This window comes from Embiotoca jacksoni, unplaced genomic scaffold, assembly GCF_022577435.1.
Source record: "Embiotoca jacksoni isolate LCO1_2020_lvr unplaced genomic scaffold, fEmbJac1.0.p SCAF_19, whole genome shotgun sequence".
Classification (NCBI taxonomy): domain Eukaryota; kingdom Metazoa; phylum Chordata; class Actinopteri; family Embiotocidae; genus Embiotoca; species Embiotoca jacksoni.
In genome coordinates, this window is record NW_027185329.1 from 277,501 (window position 1) to 302,500 (window position 25,000).

Here is a 25,000-nt window from a genome sequence, read left to right on the forward strand (position 1 = left end):
AAATCTGGTGTTTTATGGCATCCACTTAAACCATAGTAGCGCCGGGTGATCGGATTATACATGTCTAAATCACATCCAAGATAAAAACATCAACTTGGTGTTTAATGATCTGATAAAAAAAAAAACAACATAATCCTGCTTTCACATTTACACAACAGAATTTTGTATGACTGACTCGGATGCTAACAAGTAATTGATTAAATGGCCTCAGGGAAGGCAGTTTTTTTTTTTTGGGATGTCGGTTACATCGCTGTTGCATAATAATGCAGAAAGATGCACTGCAATTATTTTTTAATGTAGACGTCATATTTCTGCAGGTTTCAGGTCTGCAAGTTGATTTTAATGCAAAAAAATAAATAGATGTGAATAGAAACGGGAAGGAGAAATAATTTAAAAAAAAAAAAAGAAAAAGATCCTTTACATTAATGTCTTCGGTGATTTTCCGTTGAAAGACGAGACTCATCATTCAACCCACATCCACACCAAGTTGCCGGTGGAAACGCAGGTCTTGCCCTCCCCTGGGGGGGTGAAGTGTGGGGGTGGGGGTGGGGGTGGTGACACTCCACCTGTGCTAATCACACACACACACACACAAGCGCACGCACACGCACACACACACACACACACACAATAACGGCCACCGAAGGCTTTCACGTTTCAATTCCAGCGTAATAAATATTCTAATGAACATCTGTGGTATCTTCTGTCCACTTCTCTCTCTCCTCAGCTGGACTTCACCAGTCCTCCACCTCCTCTTTGACTTTCAACATGTCTCTCATGTTGAGACAAAGACTCACTCTGCATACGGTGAAACAAAGACCAGGGTCAGGAAATAAGATGCAGAGAGGTCTGATGACGATATTGATGCCAATTCAGGAGACTGTGACACACACACACACACACACACACACACACACACATACACACACACACACACACACACACACACACACACACACACACACACACACACACCTCCAGATTCACATTCCTCACCAACAACCCAACTCAGGAGAACTAGTGTTTCATGTATTAGTCACTGCAGAGAAAAGAACACATGATCTGGTAAGTCGGTGAAATTATGAAATTAATGTTTTTTTTTCTTTTATTACAATAAGCTGGCGTTAATTCACTGATGAAATAAAGGCTTCCAGGAGCCAAGAAAAAAAAAGAAAAAAAAGCCAAGATCCATCAACATTTCAGTGTGTGAATCACCAGCAAAGAGCAAAAAGTACTTTTGCATTTAACATCCCGGATGGAGGAGTGATGCTCATTCACTCCACTGGAGCTCAGACAAAAGGCAAGAGAGGAGCCGCTGGCCAGATGGAAAGAAAGAGGAAATTCTTCCTCTCCAGGAGCAACATGCCAGCGGTGCCCTTTAAACGGGCAGTGAAGAGGCACCGGTCCACTTCAATCCACCTCAAAGTGAAAGAATCCACGTCGCACACTTCAGGAAGAAAACATCTGTAGTTGCAGCTGCAACTACGTCTTCTCCCGACTTTGCTGATGCAAACTTACATGCATGTTAAATGTGGATTTTCCAGCATTCCTCTTTATTTAATGACATCTAAAAAAAAAAGTACAACTGAAGGGGGATTTTGTTGTTGTTGCATTATCTCTGCAAACTTGCCACAAGATAAAACAGAGTAGCTGCACTTTATGGGCTGCTGCAGAGTGTACAGTACATCTCAATAGATAAATGAGGGGGGGAGGGGGGGGAGCTACCGGGCTAACTGCATTCAACAGCGCCTCCTGGAAACAACACAGCGTCCCACATCTGCGCCATGATCCATTCAGGCACCGAGGGGGAGAAAAGAGGGGGAGGAGGGGGAGGAGTCAAATGACACTGGCACAATTGCCGAGGAATGACTGAATGAATGAAGGAATGAATGAATGAAACATTCAATTTGCGGGTGACAGTTGGCTAGAAATGACCACAAAGACCTCCAGTGAAGGATGTTGTGATTAAAACATGTTCAGGACGGTTTTTTTTAAATTATTTCCCAGGTTTCATTCATTATCCCGGCCGCTACTCTGCCTTCTGTGTCCCGTCCCCTCCCCCTCCTCTTACACCGGGTAGAGCGGATTTCGGGAATGATCCAGACCAGATCTCTTCCATGCACACTTTATGTAATTTCGATAACGACAAAAAAAATAAAAAATAAAAATAAAATCATAGAGGCAAGTTGCAGGATTTGATGCTGCTTCAATCGGGCAAATTCTCGACGAGGTCCGTTCGTAAATTTCGCATTTTAGGCTCAAATGACCCGGGATGCAGATTTCTGCCATCTTTTCCATTAATAGACCCAAATCACGTTGTAAGAGACGGATGAGGAAGATTTCGGCTGCGTTCCCGTACAGACTACCCGTTCCCGTACTACCCGTTCCCGTACAGACTACCCGTTCCCGTACTACCCGTTCCCGTACAGACTACCCGTTCCCGTACTACCCGTTCCCGTACAGACTACCCGTTCCCGTACTACCCGTTCCTGTACAGACTACCCGTTCCCGTACTACCCGTTCCCGTACAGACTACCCGGACCTATTGTCTGCAGGAGTCTTTATGAATGCAGGCTTTTGCGGGAGCTGCTGCAGCCACCGTGTCAACGCAGAAATCGGCATATAACTACAGAAATGGGGCACTTGTGGTGTAAAACCGACGTACCGGAGAGCAAGAAGCGACGAGCATCGTTGTCATTAATGCCGGAAGCTGTTACCGGACCCCAAAAATCAAAAGCTAAGAGAGTTGAATTGAAAACTGAAGCTTCTCGCTGTAAAGAGGTGATGATGTGAAGCTGGAGCACGTTTCTGGAAATGGAGAAATAAAAACAAAAATATGTCACAAAAAAATAAAAATAAAAATACCGTTGGATACCGCTTGCTGAGGGGGGGGGGGGGGGGGGGGGGGGGCAGGACGTGCGCTTTGAAACTTTCCACTAATTTCACGAGACACCAAACGCTGCACCCCCCCCCCCCCCCTACCATCCCCCCCCCCCACCCCCAAGCTAACCAGCACCGTGTCCGACATTAGCTCGGCGCTGCCACCGGCCCTCCGGCTTACCTGGCGGTTGGTCCATCTCCAGATAAAATATGAGCTCCGTGGAGTAGGGCATCATCACGTCCCTCCAGTCGCCCTCCTCGCCGGCTTTTTCCGCGGTCCAGACCGTGTTATACATCGCTTTCGTGCGGCGTAACCTGACAAAGTCCTTCTCCACCAAATTACAAAAAAAAAAAAAAAAAAAAAAAAAAAAAAAGAAGAAGAAGCTATTGAACGTGTGAAAACGAGACAAAGGACCCGACGTCAGCACCACTAGACTGGATGAACTAATCTATCATCGACGTGGAGGTCTTCGGTCTGAACTCCTGCTTCAGAAAGGAATAAATAGACGGGATGCGTACAGCGAGCAGCGGGCTGCGGCTCCTCCGACATACCAGGAGCAGCTCGGGGGTCTTCATGAAGCCCCTCCGGATGGCTATATGTGTATATATATATATGTACGTATATATATATATTTATATATATATATACGCGTCGTCTCCCTGATCTTTTAAAGCGGTGGTGAAGTAGATGCCAGCTCTACTCAGCGCCTCTCCTTCTCCTCCGCAGGTACCGCCGGCCCGCTGCCTTCATTTTAAGAAGAGCACTGTCGCGAGGAGGCTGGCGGTGAGCTGACAACGGCTGGGACAAACCATTCCACCGCGGCTCACAGGGGTGGCTGGAGGGGGGGGGCACACGCAGCCTCTCCAACCGGGTCACACCAAAACTCAACGTAAATACATAGTAATACTCAACAGCAAGACATATCTACACGTTAGTATTATCTAATCACGGAGAGAAAATCCAATCATCCACTGTGCCTACATTTTTAAATACGTGCCCCCCCCATGTCTCGCACTCAGAGTGGTTTTTCCCCTTTCTTTTCCCGGCCCACCGCCGACAGGGTCGCAGTGCGCACGCTCAGAAAGCCAAAAGGAAAAATGACTTCAGCCTTTAGAAGAACAAGTTACAAATCCTGTGGTTTCCAGTAAGATTTTCACCTTCCACCTGACACAGGTCCGTGTGCTTGTGTTGGATGTCATACAGCGGCAGCACAGTGGGGGGAGGCGGGAAGGGGGGTGACATAACAGGGCTGCAGGAATAAATACCTATCAAACAATCTTAAAGGGCCATGAAGGGAGTTTTGCATGTCTTTATCCAGTGTCCTTTACATTTTTTCCAAAACAGGCCTGAATGGTTTTACATTTGTGGATGCAAGTCTTCCTCACTCACCCACAGGAGACAGTGACTGGTTTCTATTCATTTCCATACACACATACTGTATGTAAATCACACTTGAGACTTGTTTGAAAAATGTAATCCTCCTGTAAATATGGATTAGATGATATTCAATTTTGTTCCAACTGCCAACTAATCCCGTGAAAGAAAAAGCAAAACCAACAGTAATTAGATCCTTCTGACAAATATAATGTAGACCACCAAATGGGTAATAAATCAGCGGCTGAGAATAGTCCTTTCCACGATTTGTTTTCGGATATAAACTATATATTTTGCATTTTTGATGGTTGTCATTGTATAGACTTCTGCTTAAACAAATGTACTGTTTTGTCCTGCATTAGCATGCACAGTGAATGCAATGCTGGAATACACAAATCGAGCAAGTTTCCAAGTCTCATTTTAAAGTTCATTTTCATTTTCATTTTCACGTCACGGCCGGCGGCGACGTAAAGAAGATAAACAAACGGAGATTATAACGTGGAGTTTGTGCGCCCACGTCAGCGACTCTCCACCCTGCCGAAGTGTCTCTTAGCACGACACTTTTTGTCTGCGATGTTGTTTTTGGAGCTGCAGTTTATCTGTTCGCCGGGTTTGTTTAAGTCCAGGAAAAAAAAAAAAGATGCCATTTACAACATGAACTAAACCGCCTACAGAGAGCTAAGTACAGTTACAGAAAATGATATGGAAGCTTAACCATGAGCTTAGCGATGCTACAGGGGTGCAAACGTGTATTTAGGAGGCCTATAATAAAGAGATTACTGCACACAGACACACATCAAAACACACACCTGCTAAGATGGATATCATGGATTGACGTGATTGTGGGTTCAGGACTCGTCTGTTGGGCTGCAAATGTTCAAATTTGATTTAACAAAATAAAAGATGCTGTAATCAGTATTTTCTATATTAAGAGCGGATTAAATGATAATGTGTTATGGGAAAAAGGGGGTTCCTCCTAAGTGACACCTGACTTTATGGTCCCCCCCTGCAGCTCTACGGGGCTTTAATGTGTCTTCAGTTCTTTTGTTTTTCGTTTTTAACGAGCGGCAGCTTTACTAAAAGCAACAGGAGGTTATTTTTCCTGCAACAGGAGGCAGCTGTTGACGGTGGACAAACTTTAAAACCCGACTTGAGCGCTCGCTGCCCGGCAAACTAAATATAAACTGGAAATATATAAGCAGCTAAGGAGCCTTCAGAAGTTGGTGGAGACCAAAAACAGAGCAAAACGGAGAGTTGACATTATGTTTGCCATAAAAACAGATGTGTCCAAGTTGTTGTTGTTTAAGGGACAACTTCACATTGATTCTTACATTCCTGATGCATTATTGTTCTTGTTAATGGCAGCAGCTTGTTGGTGTCCTCTCTTAAAGAATTCATATGTGCGTTTTTTAGATTTGTTTTTTTTGGCCCGTTTCAGAACCGATCCAAAACTTCAGGCTCGTAAAGTGTATATGAGCTGAAGTGTGTATTTTGAGCTATTTGAGCTGAGTGTGCAGATATAAGAATTTATGCAATGAACTTACAATTTTTTTTCCAATATATTATATATATATTTATATAATATATAAATAAATATTCTAAGAGTGGAAAGTAGAGCAGTTTTTTGTAAAGAAAAAAAAAGAACAATGGCATCATCATGATCAGCTGCCCCCCCAGCAGAGACCCAGACAGACTCAGACCCCCAGTCATCACCATGGTAATCTCCTGTTAACAGCCCAATATCAATACAATATACTGTGGACGGGGATGGGTGGTGGGAGGAGGGGAGGGAGGTGCTGCAAGCCACCAGTAATTACAGCTGCTCCGTCTATTTATCTGCAGGCCCGGTGTCCTACTTCAGGGAGCAAACCTCAAATGAAAGGTCTGCTCCCCAATCTGCTGTCCATCCTCCCTCAGCTCCCACCCACCCGCTCGGCCATCTACCCAGTCGCCTCCCTAAACTCGTCTGTCTCGTCTGTCCATCACGGGAGATGAAGAGGAGGAGGAGGAGGAAGAGGTGGAGGAGGAGGAGGACGACGAAGGCATTAAAAAAAAAAAAGGTAGAGGGGGGGCTAGGGGAATGTCAGTGAATGAAATCTGTTTAATGCAGCAGACACACACACATTGTGATTGTATATGTATATGTGTGTGTACGTGTGTGTGTGTGTGTGTGTGTGTGTGTGTGTGTGTGTGTGTGTGTGTGTGTGTGTGTGTCCGGCACGAGCCATCTGTGAAACACACACACACACACACACACACACACACACACACACACAGTCCAAAGCTCCTCTCTGTCAAGTGTGTCAAACAGGTTTAATTGCTGCTGCCGCTCTGTGTGTGTGTGTGTGTGTGTGTGTGTGAGTGTGTGTGTGTGTGTGTGTGTGTGTGTGTGTGTGTGTGTGTGTGTGTGTGTGTGTGTGTGTGTGTGTGTGTGTGTGTGTGCGCGCGCCGGACAGATGGATCCCTAACAATGACACAGGAACTGACTCTGCCCTTCCTCATATACAAAAGAGAGAGAGCGGGAGGAAGAAGGAGGGGCCGACGGGGGGATGATGGGAACGGTGGTATTATTCTGCACCGTCGCCGGCCGTCAGCTCCTGTTTAACCTCCTCCAACAATGGAGCCGAGTGGCATCAAGTGGCTTCATTTGCATACAGCGTATACATAATCACATATGAAACGCAGTCACATATGAATCTGCCGCTCCTCCCACAACTACATTTAAAAAAAACAACAACTCAAACTCTTAATTACGTTTCCAGCCATCTGTTTTTTAGGCACATTTTTGAATGAGCGCAAAAAAAGTTCCTGAAAAACTTCTTGAAGCTCGGCTGATGATGCAAAAAAAAAATTAAAAAAAAGCAATAATGACTTGGTGGTTGGAGGAAAACGCTGACGTCGGGAAACCTACTTCAGTTTTATATGTTGCAGCGTTTTCGTGCTGCTGTCACTGGTGTGTGACTTCTCTCTGCTAAAAAAAAACGAGGAAGATGTCACATGTTCATTTATAAAAATTAACATAAATGGGAAGCATATTTCTTTAGTGGGAATATTTGCAGAAAACACTAATTGGTTTTTCAATCTGCACAGTTTTTTAAACTTGCTTGCATTATTTTCTGAGAATCTGCAAGTCGACTATTTTATTTTTATATTTAGTCGATTTTTTTCAGCATCTAAACTTTTAGTGAACGTTTGACGCAGTAGTGGTGCTTTACATGAGAATTTCCATTTTGTGAAAAAATATACTTGGGATATAACTTTTCATGCAAATACTTTGATTTGATTACTCCAGAGTTGCTCTGCAGATTCAGATTTCGAGTTTAAAAACAAATAAGCTCGTGAAATGTCGTGTTTAGTGGCTTTAAAAGTGCTTATTTGCTTTTTTCTCCGAGAGAGGAAACACAAAAAATATATAACATTTGTGGAACCTGCAGCATATGAAGCACCAGGTGATCTATTCTGATTGAAGAGCAGCGGCACCATGTCTGAGTCTCCTGGATCGCTGTTCATCACAGTGAGGTTGCCAGATTTGGTACCAACGTGCCTGTACAGACACCAAAAAAAATGAAATGTGTGCTAACTGGCAACCTTTGCTGAAGCTGAAATACTGAGCGGATGAATACACAAGAAAATAGGTCCCGCGTGACGATCTGGAAAAATGTATTTGTGCATATTCATGAAAATGAGTTTGTAAATTTTTTATTTTAACCAACAAAAAAAACATGATTTTAACACTTTCATGTTGTTTTTCTGTTTAAACTACCGTAATCTGTAAATTCTACAAAGATATATGATCAAATATTTTAACATGTTTTTCTATTTACAGGTTTTTTGACGTTGTGATTTTACAGCACTTCACCGTTAATTTTACAGAACTTATTTTTTTACAGTGTAGAAGTAGGTTTTTAATATTTGAACCGGGACCAGGCCAGCTGCTCTCCCTGTGTTTATGCTAAGCTAAGGTCATTTTGAACACAGAAACATAAGGGTTTCTATTCAAGGAAGCGCTGCAAGTGTCTCAACGTGTCAAACTCGGCCCTCAAATACAGAATAAAGATGGAGTCGGGTGAGGCTCCACCTGGTCGCAGGTTCCCACATCAATAATGCAACACTCATTATTATAATAAGACTAAACTGTGCATGTTTCTACGCTGTCCTACTCCTAAACGCTTCTAGCACTCTGTGTGTGCGGCGGAGAGAGGAGGAGGAGCCCTGCAGGTGAACTCCTGGGAATCAGGTGTTGCGTTTTCCATTTCTGTCGCCATGGAGACCGAAAGGTCCAGCCAGGCGCCAACAATGTCTCTTTTTAAGGGGCTTTAAGCGCGAAGACAAAAGACAGCGTCCGGGAGCTCGTATCATGTGCACACCTACTGAGTTAAATGCTGCCAGAGAGCTCAGATCCACACAGGCAGGATTTATTTATGTCATTTTTTACCTCTGCTTTATAAAATATTTTGATTTTTCATTCACATTTCTCTCAAATCCGGCCGTTCGACCATGTAACACACGTCTGAACTCACTGGAGCCACCTGTTTATCTATCACAAGTTTTGTCTGTCCTATTGTTGTTCATTTTTTTTTGTGCTCCAGTCTGCCGGTTCATATCTAAATAAAACGGTTAAAACCAGACGGTTTTCAGACAAAGCTGATGTCCAAATGTGTCCCTGAGTCACAGAAACTCCCAAATGCTGCTATCGCTGCCGAGAACAAGCCGTTCGGTAAACGCAGAGTAATGTGTGTGTGTGTGTGTGTGTGTGTGTGTGTGTGTGTGTGTGTGTGTGTTAAATTAAGTCAAACACCACCTGTGTCCCGAGTTGCAGCAGAGACGCTGCTTCATTAGCAGCTATTGTACTTTGTGAACTGAGATAGAAAAAAGCTAGACGCTACGAGAGGAGGGCGACAGGCGCTGACACGGCCGAGCGGAGCCGCCGTGACCCGGCAGCACCTGTGAACCGGCAGAGAACGCTTATCTGCGTTACCACGTGTGTGTGTGTGTGTGTGTGTGTGTGTGTGTGTGTGTGTGTGTGTGTGTGTGTGTGTCTTTATCATGTGACTTATATGGTAAAAAACAAAAAAAATGCCAACTCAGGTGTGTTTATTTTCAAAATTTATGAATAATTTTCTATCTATTTGCATGTATGTTTTTTCAAAAATACACAGTGCCAACTGGGGAAAATGAAAAAAAGGAAGAATGTAAAGGATGAAGTTTGCGTCTTGAAGTTGTCAGTTTAAAGTTGTGTTTCAGTCCGGAGGTCAAAGTCGCGTAAAGCTGGCATTTATATTAAAGAAAAAACCACCTTCACACGTGTTCACTGAAGTCAGAAACGCTTTAAATTTCCCATTTCCACTTGAAGAAATTGAGTTTTTTCTCTTCCTCCTCCTGCTTGTGCCAACAAACAGGCATATGTGCACTTTTCAGTCTGACTGTTTTATAGGTTTAATTGGTCCCGAGTGGGCATGTGTCTGCATGACTTAGTGTGTGTGTGTGTGTGCTCTATTAAAGCAGTGATTCATAAAGAGACACAACAGTACTGTATATCTCCCCGACAGGTTCCCCCGTGTCAGAGACTCACTACTGTACAATCTATCACGGAGCCAGCGAGCACTTAAAAACTCTTTTTATTGTTTTTTTCTCTTCCGAGAAAAACAAAAACAAAAACAAAAGACTACAGATTGCACATTTTCTGTCGTGGGAGAAACAGAGGCAGCAGACTGAGAGAGAGGGGATGGATGGGAGGAGGAGGAGGAGGAGGAGGAAGAGGAGAGATCCTAATCTGCCCAGCTCCCATGCTAGACCAAAGCAAACGATGCCAGGAGAGGAGACGGAGGACAACAGGAGATGAACAGAGGCAGAGTTTGTCCTCAAGTTGTTGCCGGGATGTGATTGTCTCTTTGTAGTCCATTAATATGTAAGTGTGTGTGTGTGTGTGTGTGCACGGCGGTGATGAGGCTGCAGTTTGTCTCCATTTCTGTGCTTATTATCCATGGCCCTCAGCGCTTTTTCATATTTTGTCTGCCGCTGTAATAACTAGAGTGGAAAGTACAATTTAACTGTAGACACGAACAGGCTGCTAAACATAGATGTTGGTGGAAAGAGACACACACACACACACACACACACACACACACACACACACACACACACACACAAAAGGTTGCATAATGTGGCGCGGCACTTTTGTATATATTATGCAGAAGCATTTTTTTTTTTGGAGGCTGCAGGGACGAACGCGCTGTGTCATCCGCCTCCGTCGCTGCTGCAATTATCATTAAAATGAACGCTGTGACTGAGCGCTCACCTTTTTCTACCCTTTGTTTTTTTCAGCATTCAATTTGCTGAAAATACGACAACATTCACACGGTAGACAAAAAGACTCCGACAGAGTCACCATTTTTACAAACTCAGACAATCTGGGTTTGGTTGAGATCAATCATCAACCATCAGTGATGTCATCAACCATCAGTGATGTCATCGTTGGTTTGTGAACGTTATGAGGCCTCGAGTTCGAAATTTGTCTGTCGCCATCTTTGCTAGTTCGGAGCGGTTTGGAGCAGGAAGTGACCATATTTGGACGAGCTGGGGGAGGAGCCAGCGGTGGATCTGACCGATCTGATCAGAAACCTGACGATACTACGTCCCGCCCACCGATAGCTGTAACCTGACTGCACCACAGGCCTGTCAATCAAACAGACACGCCCCCAAAAACAGGTCTTCTTGAATCTTCTTTTCTAATGAATGAGGGATTATTTTCAGATGGACCTCCAGAAAACTAATAAGAAGGAGTGACTTTAGTTAACAACACCGAGATAACTGATGGACACATTTTATTCACTTTGGATTTGATGAGAGAAGTTGAATGGGAGTCTATGGAGCCGGAGGCTTTTTGGAGCCCACCTCTAGTGGCACTCGCTGGTATTGCAGCTGAAGACACTTCTGCATTGGCCTTATTTTTCAGACCCAGAAGCTACGAACAATTTTATATTCAGTCTGTGTTTCAGATCCCAGAGTTTCAAAAGATAAAGACAAACATAATGTGAATTAAAGTGATTCACAAAAACCCCTACAGTCCATCTAAAGTGATGCTGTAACTGTTGGGTTTAAATAATCAAGCGTCGGAATAAGCAGCTGCATAAAATGTACATAAGGACTTGGGCTGTTATCATGCAGTATGCAAAATGTTTTCCTTCTTAAGAGAGACATTTTATATTTATACGTAGAGAAATATACACAGTTGTTTTGTCTTCCGCTGATTTTGTGGGTTTGTGAGGACGACTTTAAGCACCAGACCGATAACTTTTTTTCGGACGGTGAAAAGCTTTTTGTGTGATTGCTCCTAAAAACAAAAAGCGTTTGGAGGGTGAAAGAATCAGGATTAGATTTGGGTCAGCAGCCTATGAATGGTCCTCACAGGTATAGAACTGTATGTGTGTGTGTGTGCGTGTGTGTGTGTGTGTGTGTGTGTGTGTGTGTGTGTGTGTGTGTGGGTGGGATGGGGGTGGGGGTGGGGGGGATGGTGGGGGCATGCAATCATGTGTTGGTGGGACGGAGACATGCAGAGGCGCCATATTTTCTGTTACGGTTACATATGGCGGCTGAAACACACACACACACACACACACACACACACACACACACACACACACACACACACACACACACACACACACACACACACCTCCCAACCTGCTGCTGGGAAATAAGAATAAATCTCTGAAATCAGTTTTCTAACCTGTTTTAGCATTTGATTTATAAATATATATATATATTTTCCCCCCATTTAGCATCCTTTTAAACAAGTCTGGGACTTTATTGTTTCTATGCCGAACAAAGTCTGATATGTTGTATTTTGCAGATCTACTGTATTCATGTTTATGTAGATATCCCCTAAAAACAACAACAACATCCTGTGATCATAATAAAAATAACATAAAATAAAATCCCTTTGTCCTCTGCTGACCTCATCGTGTTCGTGTGAAAACTGATTCCAGAAACATTTATGCGATTCCCAGGTGAGAAAACAACAAAAAAAAAGATCTGTGGCTAAACAACGGTTAAAACATCACAGCGAGCGGTTCGATCGGGGCTTTTTCACGCCTCGCTGCCTCCGCTGGATCTTTTGCTCGTCAGGATTTAGATCAGCTGTTCTGGTCTTACTGAGTCATGTGCGCTCCGACCCGACAAGCACACCGATCAGCTGCACTCTCTCAAACTTTCCAGGCCAAAGGAGCTCTCCTCTTTTTCCTCGGCCAAATTTTCTCGTACTGCAATCAAAAAAAAAAAATCAAGTTTGTAAGTAACAAAATATAGAAACTGAGAATAAAATTATTCGGATTGTAAACAAATTCTCCTGAAAAAGTTTTTGTTGGTTTTGGTCGAGCGACAACCAGCAGTGATGTCATCAACCATCAGTGATGTCATCGTTGGTTTGAACGTTATGAATCCTCCAGTTCAGATTCTGTCCGTCACCATCTTTGCTAGTTCGGAGCGGTTTGGAGCAGGAAGTGACCATATTTGGACGAGCTGGGGGAGGAGCCAGCGGTGGATCTGACCGATCTGATCAGAAACCTGACGATACTACGTCCCGCCCACCGATAGCTGTAACCTGACTGCACCACAGGCCTGTCAATCAAACAGACACGCCCCCAAAAACAGGTCTTCTTGAATCTTCTTTTCTAATGAATGAGGGATTATTTTCAGATGGACCTCCAGAAAACTAATAAGAAGGAGTGACTTTAGTTAACAACACCGAGATAACTGATGGACACATTTTATTCACTTTGGATTTGATGAGAGAAGTTGAATGGGAGTCTATGGAGCCGGAGGCTTTTTGGAGCCCACCTCTAGTGGCACTCGCTGGTATTGCAGCTGAAGACACTTCTGCATTGGCCTTATTTTTCAGACCCAGAAGCTACGAACAATTTTATATTCAGTCTGTGTTTCAGATCCCAGAGTTTCAAAAGATAAAGACAAACATAATGTGAATTAAAGTGATTCACAAAAACCCCTACAGTCCATCTAAAGTGATGCTGTAACTGTTGGGTTTAAATAATCAAGCGTCGGAATAAGCAGCTGCATAAAATGTACATAAGGACTTGGGCTGTTATCATGCAGTATGCAAAATGTTTTCCTTCTTAAGAGAGACATTTTATATTTATACGTAGAGAAATATACACAGTTGTTTTGTCTTCCGCTGATTTTGTGGGTTTGTGAGGACGACTTTAAGCACCAGACCGATAACTTTTTTTCGGACGGTGAAAAGCTTTTTGTGTGATTGCTCCTAAAAACAAAAAGCGTTTGGAGGGTGAAAGAATCAGGATTAGATTTGGGTCAGCAGCCTATGAATGGTCCTCACAGGTATAGAACTGTATGTGTGTGTGTGTGCGTGTGTGTGTGTGTGTGTGTGTGTGTGTGTGTGTGTGTGTGTGTGTGGGTGGGATGGGGGTGGGGGTGGGGGGGATGGTGGGGGCATGCAATCATGTGTTGGTGGGACGGAGACATGCAGAGGCGCCATATTTTCTGTTACGGTTACATATGGCGGCTGAAACACACACACACACACACACACACACACACACACACACACACACACACACACACACACACACACACACACACACACACACCTCCCAACCTGCTGCTGGGAAATAAGAATAAATCTCTGAAATCAGTTTTCTAACCTGTTTTAGCATTTGATTTATAAATATATATATATATTTTCCCCCCATTTAGCATCCTTTTAAACAAGTCTGGGACTTTATTGTTTCTATGCCGAACAAAGTCTGATATGTTGTATTTTGCAGATCTACTGTATTCATGTTTATGTAGATATCCCCTAAAAACAACAACAACATCCTGTGATCATAATAAAAATAACATAAAATAAAATCCCTTTGTCCTCTGCTGACCTCATCGTGTTCGTGTGAAAACTGATTCCAGAAACATTTATGCGATTCCCAGGTGAGAAAACAACAAAAAAAAAGATCTGTGGCTAAACAACGGTTAAAACATCACAGCGAGCGGTTCGATCGGGGCTTTTTCACGCCTCGCTGCCTCCGCTGGATCTTTTGCTCGTCAGGATTTAGATCAGCTGTTCTGGTCTTACTGAGTCATGTGCGCTCCGACCCGACAAGCACACCGATCAGCTGCACTCTCTCAAACTTTCCAGGCCAAAGGAGCTCTCCTCTTTTTCCTCGGCCAAATTTTCTCGTACTGCAATCAAAAAAAAAAAATCAAGTTTGTAAGTAACAAAATATAGAAACTGAGAATAAAATTATTCGGATTGTAAACAAATTCTCCTGAAAAAGTTTTTGTTGGTTTTGGTCGAGCGACAACCAGCAGTGATGTCATCAACCATCAGTGATGTCATCGTTGGTTTGAACGTTATGAATCCTCCAGTTCAGATTCTGTCCGTCACCATCTTTGCTAGTTTGGAGCGGTTTGGAGCAGGAAGTGACCATATTTGGACGAGCTGGGGGAGGAGCCAGCGCTGGATCTGACTGATCTGACTGATCTGATTGGAAACCTGACGATACTACGTCCCGCCCACCGATAGCTGTAACCTGACTGCACCACAGGCCTGTCAATCAAACAGACACGCCCCCAAAAACAGGTCTTCTTGAATCTTCTTTTCTAATGAATGAGGGATTATTTTCAGATGGACCTCCAGAAAACTAATAAGAAGGAGTGACTTTAGCTAACAACACCGAGATAACTGATGGACACATTTTATTCACTTTGGATTTGATGAGAGAAGTTGAATGGGAGTCTATGGAGCCGGAGGCTTTTTGGAGCTGACCTCTAGTGGCACTCGATGGTATTGCAGCTGAAGACACTTCTGCATTGGAACTATTTTTCAACACTTTTATTCCCAGTCTCTGGTTGTGAGTCACAAACTTTTGGTTGAAAAGCAGAAAGTCAAACCCACCTATAGAAACTCCTGCATCAGCATGTGGCCCCGCCCACTACCTCCGATTTAACATGCAAACCAAATGTTTTTGTGACATAAGCATATTCCTCAAGTCTGTAACCAAAACCAACAAAACTGTAAATTGGTTTACAATTCAAATAATTTTATCCTTAGTTCATATATTTTTGAAACTTAATTTTTGGTTGCAGTGCAAGAAAATTTGCTCTCAAAACAGTCACACAATATTATAAATGACAGGATTGCAAACAACAAAGGCGCCTTTATGCACGACTCGTTCAAACCTACTCCCTTCTGAAATAAATACAAAGATCAGGAGTACGCGTACAAATGTTTCTGACTTAAATCATTAAATTACCAGAATCAAATCACACAGGAAATAAAAGATGTGAAGAGAGCATGACGTGTGATTATTTTCTCAACTTAAATGAATAAAAATGGTATTTACATCTCTGCAGGGATTTATAACGAATAATTCAAAATGTAGACATTTTTCAAATTTATCGATTTGCTTGGTTTAAATTTTTAAAAACTAAACTATATTTATTACAGAGGAGGATACAGTGGAGCTTCCAGAGGATCATAATCATGTAAAGAGGTATAAATAACCGGATCGGGTGAATTTGAGATTCGAAATAACAAAAGATGCAAAAATGTAACGGAAACAGAAATAAACTGAGTTTCTCATGACGTTCTCTTATTTGGATTTTCAGGTGTTAAAAGGACCAAAAATATGTTTTTTTTTTTTTTTTTAACCGCTGAATGAAGTGAAATGGTCCAAATGAACCAAACCCAAATCTTTCCACCCCTCCTCCTCCTCCTCCTCCTCCTCCTCCTCCTCCTCCTCCTCTTTTTCAGGTTACAGTATCATGCTGGCTCACAAGGATGAAACTCTCCATGAGCATCTGTGTCTTTTCTCCTCTCTGTTCATCTGTCTATCTGCCTCTTAGACGGACAGACAGGTGGACAGACAGGTGGACAGAGAGAGAGACAGACACTCAGACAGACAGATGCAGACAGACAGACAAACACAGACAGACATGCAGACAGACAGACATGCAGACAGACAGGCATGCAGACAGACAGGCATGCAGACAGACATGCAGACAGATGCAGACAGACAGACAGACATGCAGACAGACAGGCAGACAGATGCAGACAGACAGACAGACATGCAGACAGACAGACATGCAGACAGACAGGCAGATCTCTCTCCCTCTCTCAACAGACAGATCTGAGCAGAGGAGAGAAAGGCTGACTCTGTAGCAGGTGATGTCATCCTGCAATGTGAGTGTCCCGGAGGTCCTGCTCCCATGATGCAACACTGTGGTGACACAGTGAAACAGGTTGCTGCTGCAGGCTGCAAACCCCAAAACTGCTGAACCACCTCTCCTCCTCCCTCCTCTCCTCCTCCCTCCTCTCCTCCGTCCTCTCCTCTTCCCTCCTCTCCTCCTCCCTCCTCTCCTCCTCTCTCCTCTCCTCTCCTACATCCTCTCCTCCTCTCCTCTCCCCCCTCTCCTCCTCCGTCCTCTCCTCTTCCCTCCTCTCCTCCTCCCTCCTCTCCTCTTTCCTCTCCTCCTCAGTCCTTGCTCTGCATCTCCTTTATCTGCCCTAAATAAAGAATTCTTTTATTTCTTCCTTTCTCATTGTTTCAGTTTGTTAGATCAGACCGACCCCCCCATTCCCCCCCATGCCCCCATCCCTCCCTCCCTCCAGCCCCCCCGCCCCGCCTCCTGTCCTCTCATCTATATTTGCTCTCTGCCCACACAGACCTCCTCCCTCCTCCCTGTCCTCTCTCTCCGCTGGTTGTCAAGGCAGCAGGGCACCATGGCTCAGCATTATTCATGCAGCAAGCAGTCAGACAGTTGCTCTGGCACACAGACAGACAGACAGACAGACAGACAGACAGATGGGCAGAGAGCCAGGTAGGCAGGCTTGCAGAGGCCATCAGCTCTGTCCAGCCAAGTAGGCAGACCTGCTCTGGAAGAACATTTAACTCTTTCCTGGGACGTGGGAACATGGAGACATCAAGGAAAAAAAAGAGGCTTTGGATCTTGAGACAGTTTTAAGTAGATTTTTATAGTGTATAAAACTGTCTGGAGGAAGGAAAGAAGACTACATTAAAACGTGAAGTAAAATATTCACATTGATGATTGATGATTTATTTGTGCCAAAAGATCTAAAGATGCAAAAACATTAGAAATATTCTTTAGAATAAATAATGACAAGCCGGTTAAGATGCAAATAAATGCACACGAGCTCGTTTGAACTTTAGAGAAACTGCTTGGTTGAGTGTGAGTGTGTGTGTGTCTGTGTGTGTGTGTGTGTGTGTGTGTGTGTGTGTGTGTGTGTGTGTGTGTGTGTGTCTGTGTGTGTGTGTGTGTGTGTGTGTGTGTGTGTGTGTGTGTGTGTGTGTGTGTGTGTGTGTGTGTGCTTCCATTCAATTCTTTTGAGACCTTGTTTTATCAACAGCTCCAGTGAACAAGGATTGGTGAGGTGGAGCAGAGCATCCCTGCACCAGATCACAGCAGAGAACAAATGCTCCTCATCTGATTTCTAATACAGAACATCAGCCTGGAGGAAGACCTCCAGTCTCCCCCAGGACCCCCCCACCTCCCACCACCACCGCCCTCCAGACTCTATCCCTTGCTTTGCATTCAGCAGGGCATGCTGGGAGTGCTTAAAACCAACTGTGGAGCCCCTCCCCCTCGCAGCATTTAAAAAGATGTTTCCTGTGTGTGTCGGGGTGATGAGGGGAAATCTGTGGCAGGTGTACAAACAGATTCCCAGAGAGCCAAAAAAAAGGGGGAGACAGACAGACAGCACCTTTGTTTGTCACACTCACACACCTCCTGCTGTGGGGACAAAGGTGGTGGTGGGGGGAGGGGGGGGAGTCACCGAGCACACACACACACACACACACACACACACTCACACACACACACTCACACTCACACACACTCACACACACACACACACACACACACACACACTCACACTCACACACTCACACACACACACACACTCACACACACACACACACACACACACACACACACACACACACACACACACACACTCACACACACACACACACACACACACACACACACACACACACACACACACTCACACACACACACACACACACACACACACTCACACACACACACACTCACTCACACTCACACACACACACACACTCACACTCACACACACACTCACACACACACACTCACACTCACACACACACACACACTCACACTCACACACACACACACACACACACTCACACTCACTCACACTCACACACACTCACACTCACTCACACTCACACACCTCACACACACACACACTCACACACACTCACACACCTCACACACACAGACACACACACACACACACTCACACACACACACACACACACACACACACACACACTCACACACACACACTCACACACACTCACACACACACACACACACAGCTACTGTATTTCCATGACACCTGCAGCTCACACCAAACTAAATGAAACACATCAGCCGCCGACATCAGAGGGATTCCAACGCCCCCCCCCCCGCCCCCCCTCCCCCCTGTGCCGGAAAAGGAGGATTTGCTGCCCAGTGGAGAGGAAAAGTAAAGAGAGGAAGAGGAGGAGAGGAGGAAGAGGAGGAAGAGGAGGAGCATGTGGGGTGAAAGTATGCAGATGATGGAGGGTTCAGGGAGGAGGTGACAGCACGTCTCTTCCTCTGTCTGTCGCCAGCTGTTTGAATTGAAGTCAGTAAAGGAGCAGCTGACGCTGACGCTGCTGAGACTTTGGTGTTCCTGAAGTCGAGCTCGTTCAGGGAGAGCAGCGAAGCCTTCGGCGTTAGAAGAGAAGATGGAGAGTCATTTTGTTACCTGCTGGGAAGTTTACACGCATGTTTCAAACTACAAGGATTTAAATTTCTGCATGTGATCCTGCAGAGGAAACGATACGTACACAACAAATATCAACCAGATCTCAATAGAAGCATTAAAAGATGGAAGAAACAGTTCAAACATGAAAAAAATACAAAATAAACATCTAAGTTCATTCTGGAGCGCGAAAATTGTTCGTGGATGGAAGCTTCTTCAGTTGTCATGGTGATGAGCATGTGGACATGCAGTGACTTGCTATGACATCATCCGACGAGACTTTTAAGGACTTCTTGTGTGAAGAATCAAACTTCATTACCGAAAGCTGAAATAATAGTTTAAAAAAACCCCTCATGAAGGTGCAGAAACCCTGTCGAGGTTCCTCCTCCTTCATGTTCCATCTGTTCGCATTAAAGGGATCCAAAAATCGTTTTTAGCTTCAAAACCGTCGCTTCCTGAAAGACTTGAAAGGTGCCGGCTGCAGCAGCTCCGATTCGACAGATGTTCACGTGTTAAAACCCACAAACCGCCCCCCAAAAAAACCCCTCATTTCATTATTAAACGGTTGAATGTCCTCTTTTTAAACCCGACTGAGGAGCTTTTTCTTCCGAGCTAATCTTTTTATTTTTTTTTTTGCCTCCTGGTCTGTAACAGCCTGTGAAGAGTTAACGTCTGCACGCCAACTGGAGGGTGAACTGAACGCGTAACTGAGCATCCGAACATCGTTGTGACAGCCGGAGGCCGAGATAAAACAGCAGCCGCAACACCAATCGGCGGCGCCGCGTTTCAACGGAAGCATTGATCTCCGTCTTTTGATTCTAAACTATCTCAACTTATTACTCATCAAATGTCACGAGGACTCGTCGGTAGAAAGCAAAAACAACGGTTGGACTGTGATTGGCTGACAGAGGAAAAATAAATGACCTGAAACGAAGCCTCCTCTGACATGAAAGGACCTTTTGGTGTTGCTGTGTGTGTGTGTGTGTGTGTGTGTGTGTGTGTGTGTGTGTGTGTGTGTGTGTGTGTGTGTGTGTGTGTGTGTGTGTGTATGAGCTATCAAGTTTGAAGGCATGTGTGATCAGCTTGTGATCCACTAAATATTAGATTAGGGTTGAATATGAAACAGAGAGGTTTGTTTAATAAACTGAAAATACCTCCGAGGTGAAGTGCCTCTGTGTTTTATCGCTTTTTTTAACCCCAGAAACCCCTTTCTTTTTATTTAATCAACTTCTACAACCAGTTCATCCCGGCAGCCTGAAGAAGTTATGGATATTAAAGCAGAAAAAAGTGCAAAAGTGCAAACTTTTTTCTTTTGCACCAAAGCAAGCTCAACTTTTTGTTTGTTTTGCGATCTTTTAAAGTCACGGAGCACAAAAACCATCAGATTATTTGTGTGACCTGCCGACGATGTCGCCCTCCTGAATGTAACCCGACCGCTCGGCAAAAAAAAAGAAAAATGCCACAACATTTTTGCATATTTATGTGTGAATGTGGTGAGCAGGAGGTCGCCACGGGCAACGGTAACCGGTGGTGACAGAGCTGCACAGGGGGCATCGGGGCGGGATGGTAGTCAGCCTCTTACTTGTAACAACTGACAGCACTGTGTGTGTGTGTGTGTGTGTGTGTGTGTGTGTGTGTGTGTGTGTGTGTGTGTGTGTGTGTGTGTCTTTTTGTGTATTTGCGGTTCTTCTGTGAATAATTGATGGCGCCACATTACTCTGTTATCCTGTTTGCTAAATTCATTATGAATGTTTAAAGACTGCATTGGTGTCGTGTACCAAAAATGATCTAAACTCATCCTTTTTTGGGGGGATCCTAAACTTTACTGAAAAAAAAAGGTTTCCAAAAAGCATCCTTATCCTAAATTCCAATCATCCACAACAGTTAAACACGGTCAGAAAAACGGTGCCGCAAAATATGTCTTTCAGAATAAAAGAGAAAATATAATCATGATTATACAAAGTATATCTTAATATGTGAAAGGCCATAATGAAAAAGTAGCAGCAATATAGCTGAATATAAAAACATGCAAATAACGATAAAGAATATTTTGGTTCCTGTACTGATGACGACGTTGAGCCAACATAACTTATCGAACTTCAAACAAATATTTGTGCTCCAGAGTTTCTCCGGCTGACTTTCACCTCGTCACAGACGTAACAACACGTCAAGGCTTCGGTGGATGAGGATGTTACGAGGAGACTACGAACACTGTGATTGGTCAGTTTAAAACAGCTTCATCCGCTGCAACTGGATTTGGCAAAAAAAAAAATGACACGAAATAATCATATGGAAATAATAAGTGTTTCAGTTTATTGTATTTTTACATCTCCATCAGAAAAAAGAAAGAAAAATCTCACAAAGTTTGGATGAAAAAAATAAACTATTCTGTAATTATATAAACTTTGAAGAACTGACGAAGGTTCGTCCAACTGTCAGTGAAGCATCTCGTCTCCTTTTATTAGAGACAGATGCTGCCACAGGTGTTTAACTGAAATACTGTATATTTATATATATATATATATATATATTTATATATATATATATATATATATATATTTATATATATATATATATATATTTATATATATATATATATATATTAAAGTAAAAAGACTGAATAACTCCATCAGTGAAGTCGGTGTCGTTGAGGTTAAAGTCTGAGAGGCGCAGGTGAACATAATCCGCTAACAAGATAATGGCGGATTGCAGCGGCTTAACGAGATTGGCGGAGGAGACGGAGACGGAGACGGAGACCACGTTTGTCCAGAATACGTTTGTATTGAAATGAAAGTAAAAAGCGGGTCGGAGCTGTAAATGGACGGTTTAGCTAACAGGCAAAAAAGCAGCCGGTCCGGGAGCCCGGTTACATAAAGCCTCTCTAACGTCAGAGCTCCTCTAAGAAAAGACTACAGTACCAATGTTTTATTCTGCTGAGCGGTGTATGAGGGAAAGCACTTTACACCGGAGCCGGCCTGGATTTAACCCCCGCCCCCCCACCCCACCTCCCCGGTTCAGTTCAGGGCAGCCGGCGGGAAATCCAGGTGAGCTCGTTAACTCGGGTGGGTTTAACGGGAACTTAACGGCCTATCTCCTCCATAAAGTCTCGAATTCGACAAACAGACGCAGAAAGATGTTCGCCGACGGGCCGAGCCGCGTCGCTCGGCATCTCGCTCTGACGGGACGATGAAGGTCCTCCTCACGCAGTCTCGCTGCCGCTCCTCCTCTTCCTCCCGCCGGCTCCTCTGAACTCAAACCTCCGATAGTTTCCAGTTCCCACCACGAAAACGCTTCAGTCAGAAGAAGGAGGTGTTATTGTAGAAATAAACGGCGGTCTGGTCCTTTAAGGTTTCCTCAAAGACATGAAATATTCAGCGGGCAGCAGCGAGAGGACGGAGCCGTCCAGCCCCCGCTGCCTGCTCTGGTTTACATTTGTCGGTTTTAATTTGCGAGTGCCAGCGTGGCCTAGATCAGAGTGAAGACCCGACGTACAGTACAGAGAGCGAGAGAGAGAGGACGGGATGGATGTCAGGTTTCCTGATATTTACTGAACAGCTGGCTGACAACTGCTTTAAATCCTCTAATTAACAGCTCGAGAGAACCGGATCACGGAAACAAACTTTTCACGAAATTTAAATGTTAAAAGTTCTCGTCATCTGTGAAGTTTTTTTTTTCTACAACTGAGAAGTCAATGAAGACAAAGACATAAACACACTTTACCCACATTTGATATACTGAATAATAATAAAGTAATAGTAGCCTTGTTTTGCCATTTTTTGTGGGTAAAACTTTCCAACAGGTTTTGATGAGTCAGCTAAAAGAAATCCGATCTTTCCATTGGAGTTAATCGAGTCCAAATGAAGATAAATGAAGTTTAATTATGACATTTTATCACTTGGTATTTATTACACGCATGATTTACATTTCTTTTCCAGCAGAGCGCCGCAAAGTCCGATTCTCCGCCGATGACACCGTGTTGTAGATACGACATCCGTCCCACTGACATACGAAACGTTTCAGGGACTTGATTTTGGATCCAGTTCCAAAGAAAAACAGATATTTTATTAGGAGCTTTGATTTTACATTTAATCACCAAGATAAAATATGCAAATTCAGCAATAAATCACGAGTTAACGCTTCCAGATGATCCGAGTGGTATTTTCTTTGTCAGAGCGTGAAGTTGAGAGTCGTCTGAACAGCAGCCTTCAAATATTCATATGATTTCAATGAACCTCTGGAGTTTGAAACCTCTTCTGCAGACCGACCGTCTCCAGCTGCTCTGAATGCATTTTCGTGTTTCGGTGGAAATGCTTTTTGGCTTTAAAGCGCTGGAACATCTGGAAGTCTGAAGTCTGCAGCTGTAATCTAATGAGTTCTGACGTGTCGGATTTCTCTGCTGCTGACTTCGTGCAGAAACTTGAAATTCTGGGTTTTTAGATTTATGATTGATCATCGTGTGCAGGTGTCGGGGGGAAAAACATGATTACCAAACGGCAACTTACTCCAGCATACGGTCAGTTTTCACACACTCTGATTTGATTTCAGAGGTCTCTGCAGAACCAGAACCAGAACTAGAACCAGAACCAGAACCAGACCTTCGGGTTGATGAAACAGACGTGCAAAGGAAGTAACGAGCTCCTCCTCATCGTGTTTCTAAACACACAGTCGAAACATGCACCTTCCCTGCAGCCGCTGCAGATGAGAATGTAAACAGCAACCTCAGATAAACACACACACACTCCATCATCATCATCATCATCATCATCATCATCATCATCATCATCGCCAGCCACCGCACATACTCACGAAAACAACTGCTCCCCCTTCGACAGCCGTGATTGCTGAGATGAATTGCCAACACGCTAATCTGAGGAGCTGAGTCACGGCAACGATGATGCAACACACGCACGCACACGCACGCACGCACACGCACACGCACACGCACACACACACACACGCACACGCACACGCACACACACACACGCACACAGAGAGCAGAAGATGACATGCCATTTTCCCAGAAGCTGCCGTGTGCCCTCTCTCTAAACTCTCTGCTGTTTGTCCCAAAAATGATTTTTTTTTTGGTGCAAATCTTTCCAAACAGTCCAAATCCCAAAGTGGTGATGAGAGGGAAGAAAAAAAAAAAAAAAAACACCCGGGGGGATTTCAAACTCGCTCATTTAGGTATTTTGCAGATGCAAAAAAAAAACCCGGTAAAGGTTCAAATCTCGTTGCTCAGCTGCAGAGGCAGCGATGAAGTTTCCTCCTGTGACGATTAGGATTCAATTAATTTGAACTTCTGAAATTAAATCATTGAGTCGTTGCTTCATGGGTTTAAACCAAACATCAGTGATGTCATCATCCATCAGTGACATCATCAACCATCAGTGATGTCATCATCCATCAGTGACGTCATCGTTGGTTTGTGAACGTTATGAATCCTCCAGTTCAGATTCTGTCCGTCGCCATCTTTGCTAGTTCGGAGCGGTTTGGAGCAGGAAGTGACCATATTTGGACGAGCTGGGGGAGGAGCCAGAGGTGGATCTGACCGATCTGATTGGAAACCTGACGATACTACGTCCCGCCCACCGATAGCTGTAACCTGACTGCACCATAGGCCTGTCAATCAAACAGACACGCCCCCAAAACCAGGTCTTCTTGAATCTTCTTTTCTAATGAATGAGGGATTATTTTCAGATGGACCTCCAGAAAACTAATAAGAAGGAGTGACTTTAGCTAACAACACCGAGATAACTGATGGACACATTTTATTACTTACACACACTACTCCTTCGTCTGGAACTACAACTATGTTTGAGTGAGCCGTCAAAGTATTTGCATGTATTTATATATTATATTTCAGGAGGAACACTTTGTTGTTTTTTGTGTTCATGTGATTTGCTGACAATAACAAACAGCAGATT

The 25,000-nt window shown here is 43.9% G+C and overlaps 1 protein-coding gene across 3 annotated transcripts in view; it reads right to left on the reverse strand.

Annotated features, from left to right (window-relative positions):
• Positions 1-25,000, reverse strand: part of pik3r3b (phosphoinositide-3-kinase, regulatory subunit 3b (gamma)) — a 173,908-nt gene that overhangs the window by 12,084 nt on the left and 136,824 nt on the right. Inside the window, exon 1 of one of the 3 annotated variants that reach the window (XM_069152911.1) lies at positions 3,062-3,233. The exons of the other annotated variants lie outside the window; for them this stretch is intronic. Within the exon in view, the coding sequence (XP_069009012.1) occupies positions 3,062-3,176 (115 nt within the window). The 5' untranslated portion in view covers positions 3,177-3,233. Of the gene's footprint in view, positions 1-3,061; positions 3,234-25,000 lie in introns of those variants that run through there. 3 annotated transcript variants of the gene reach the window in all.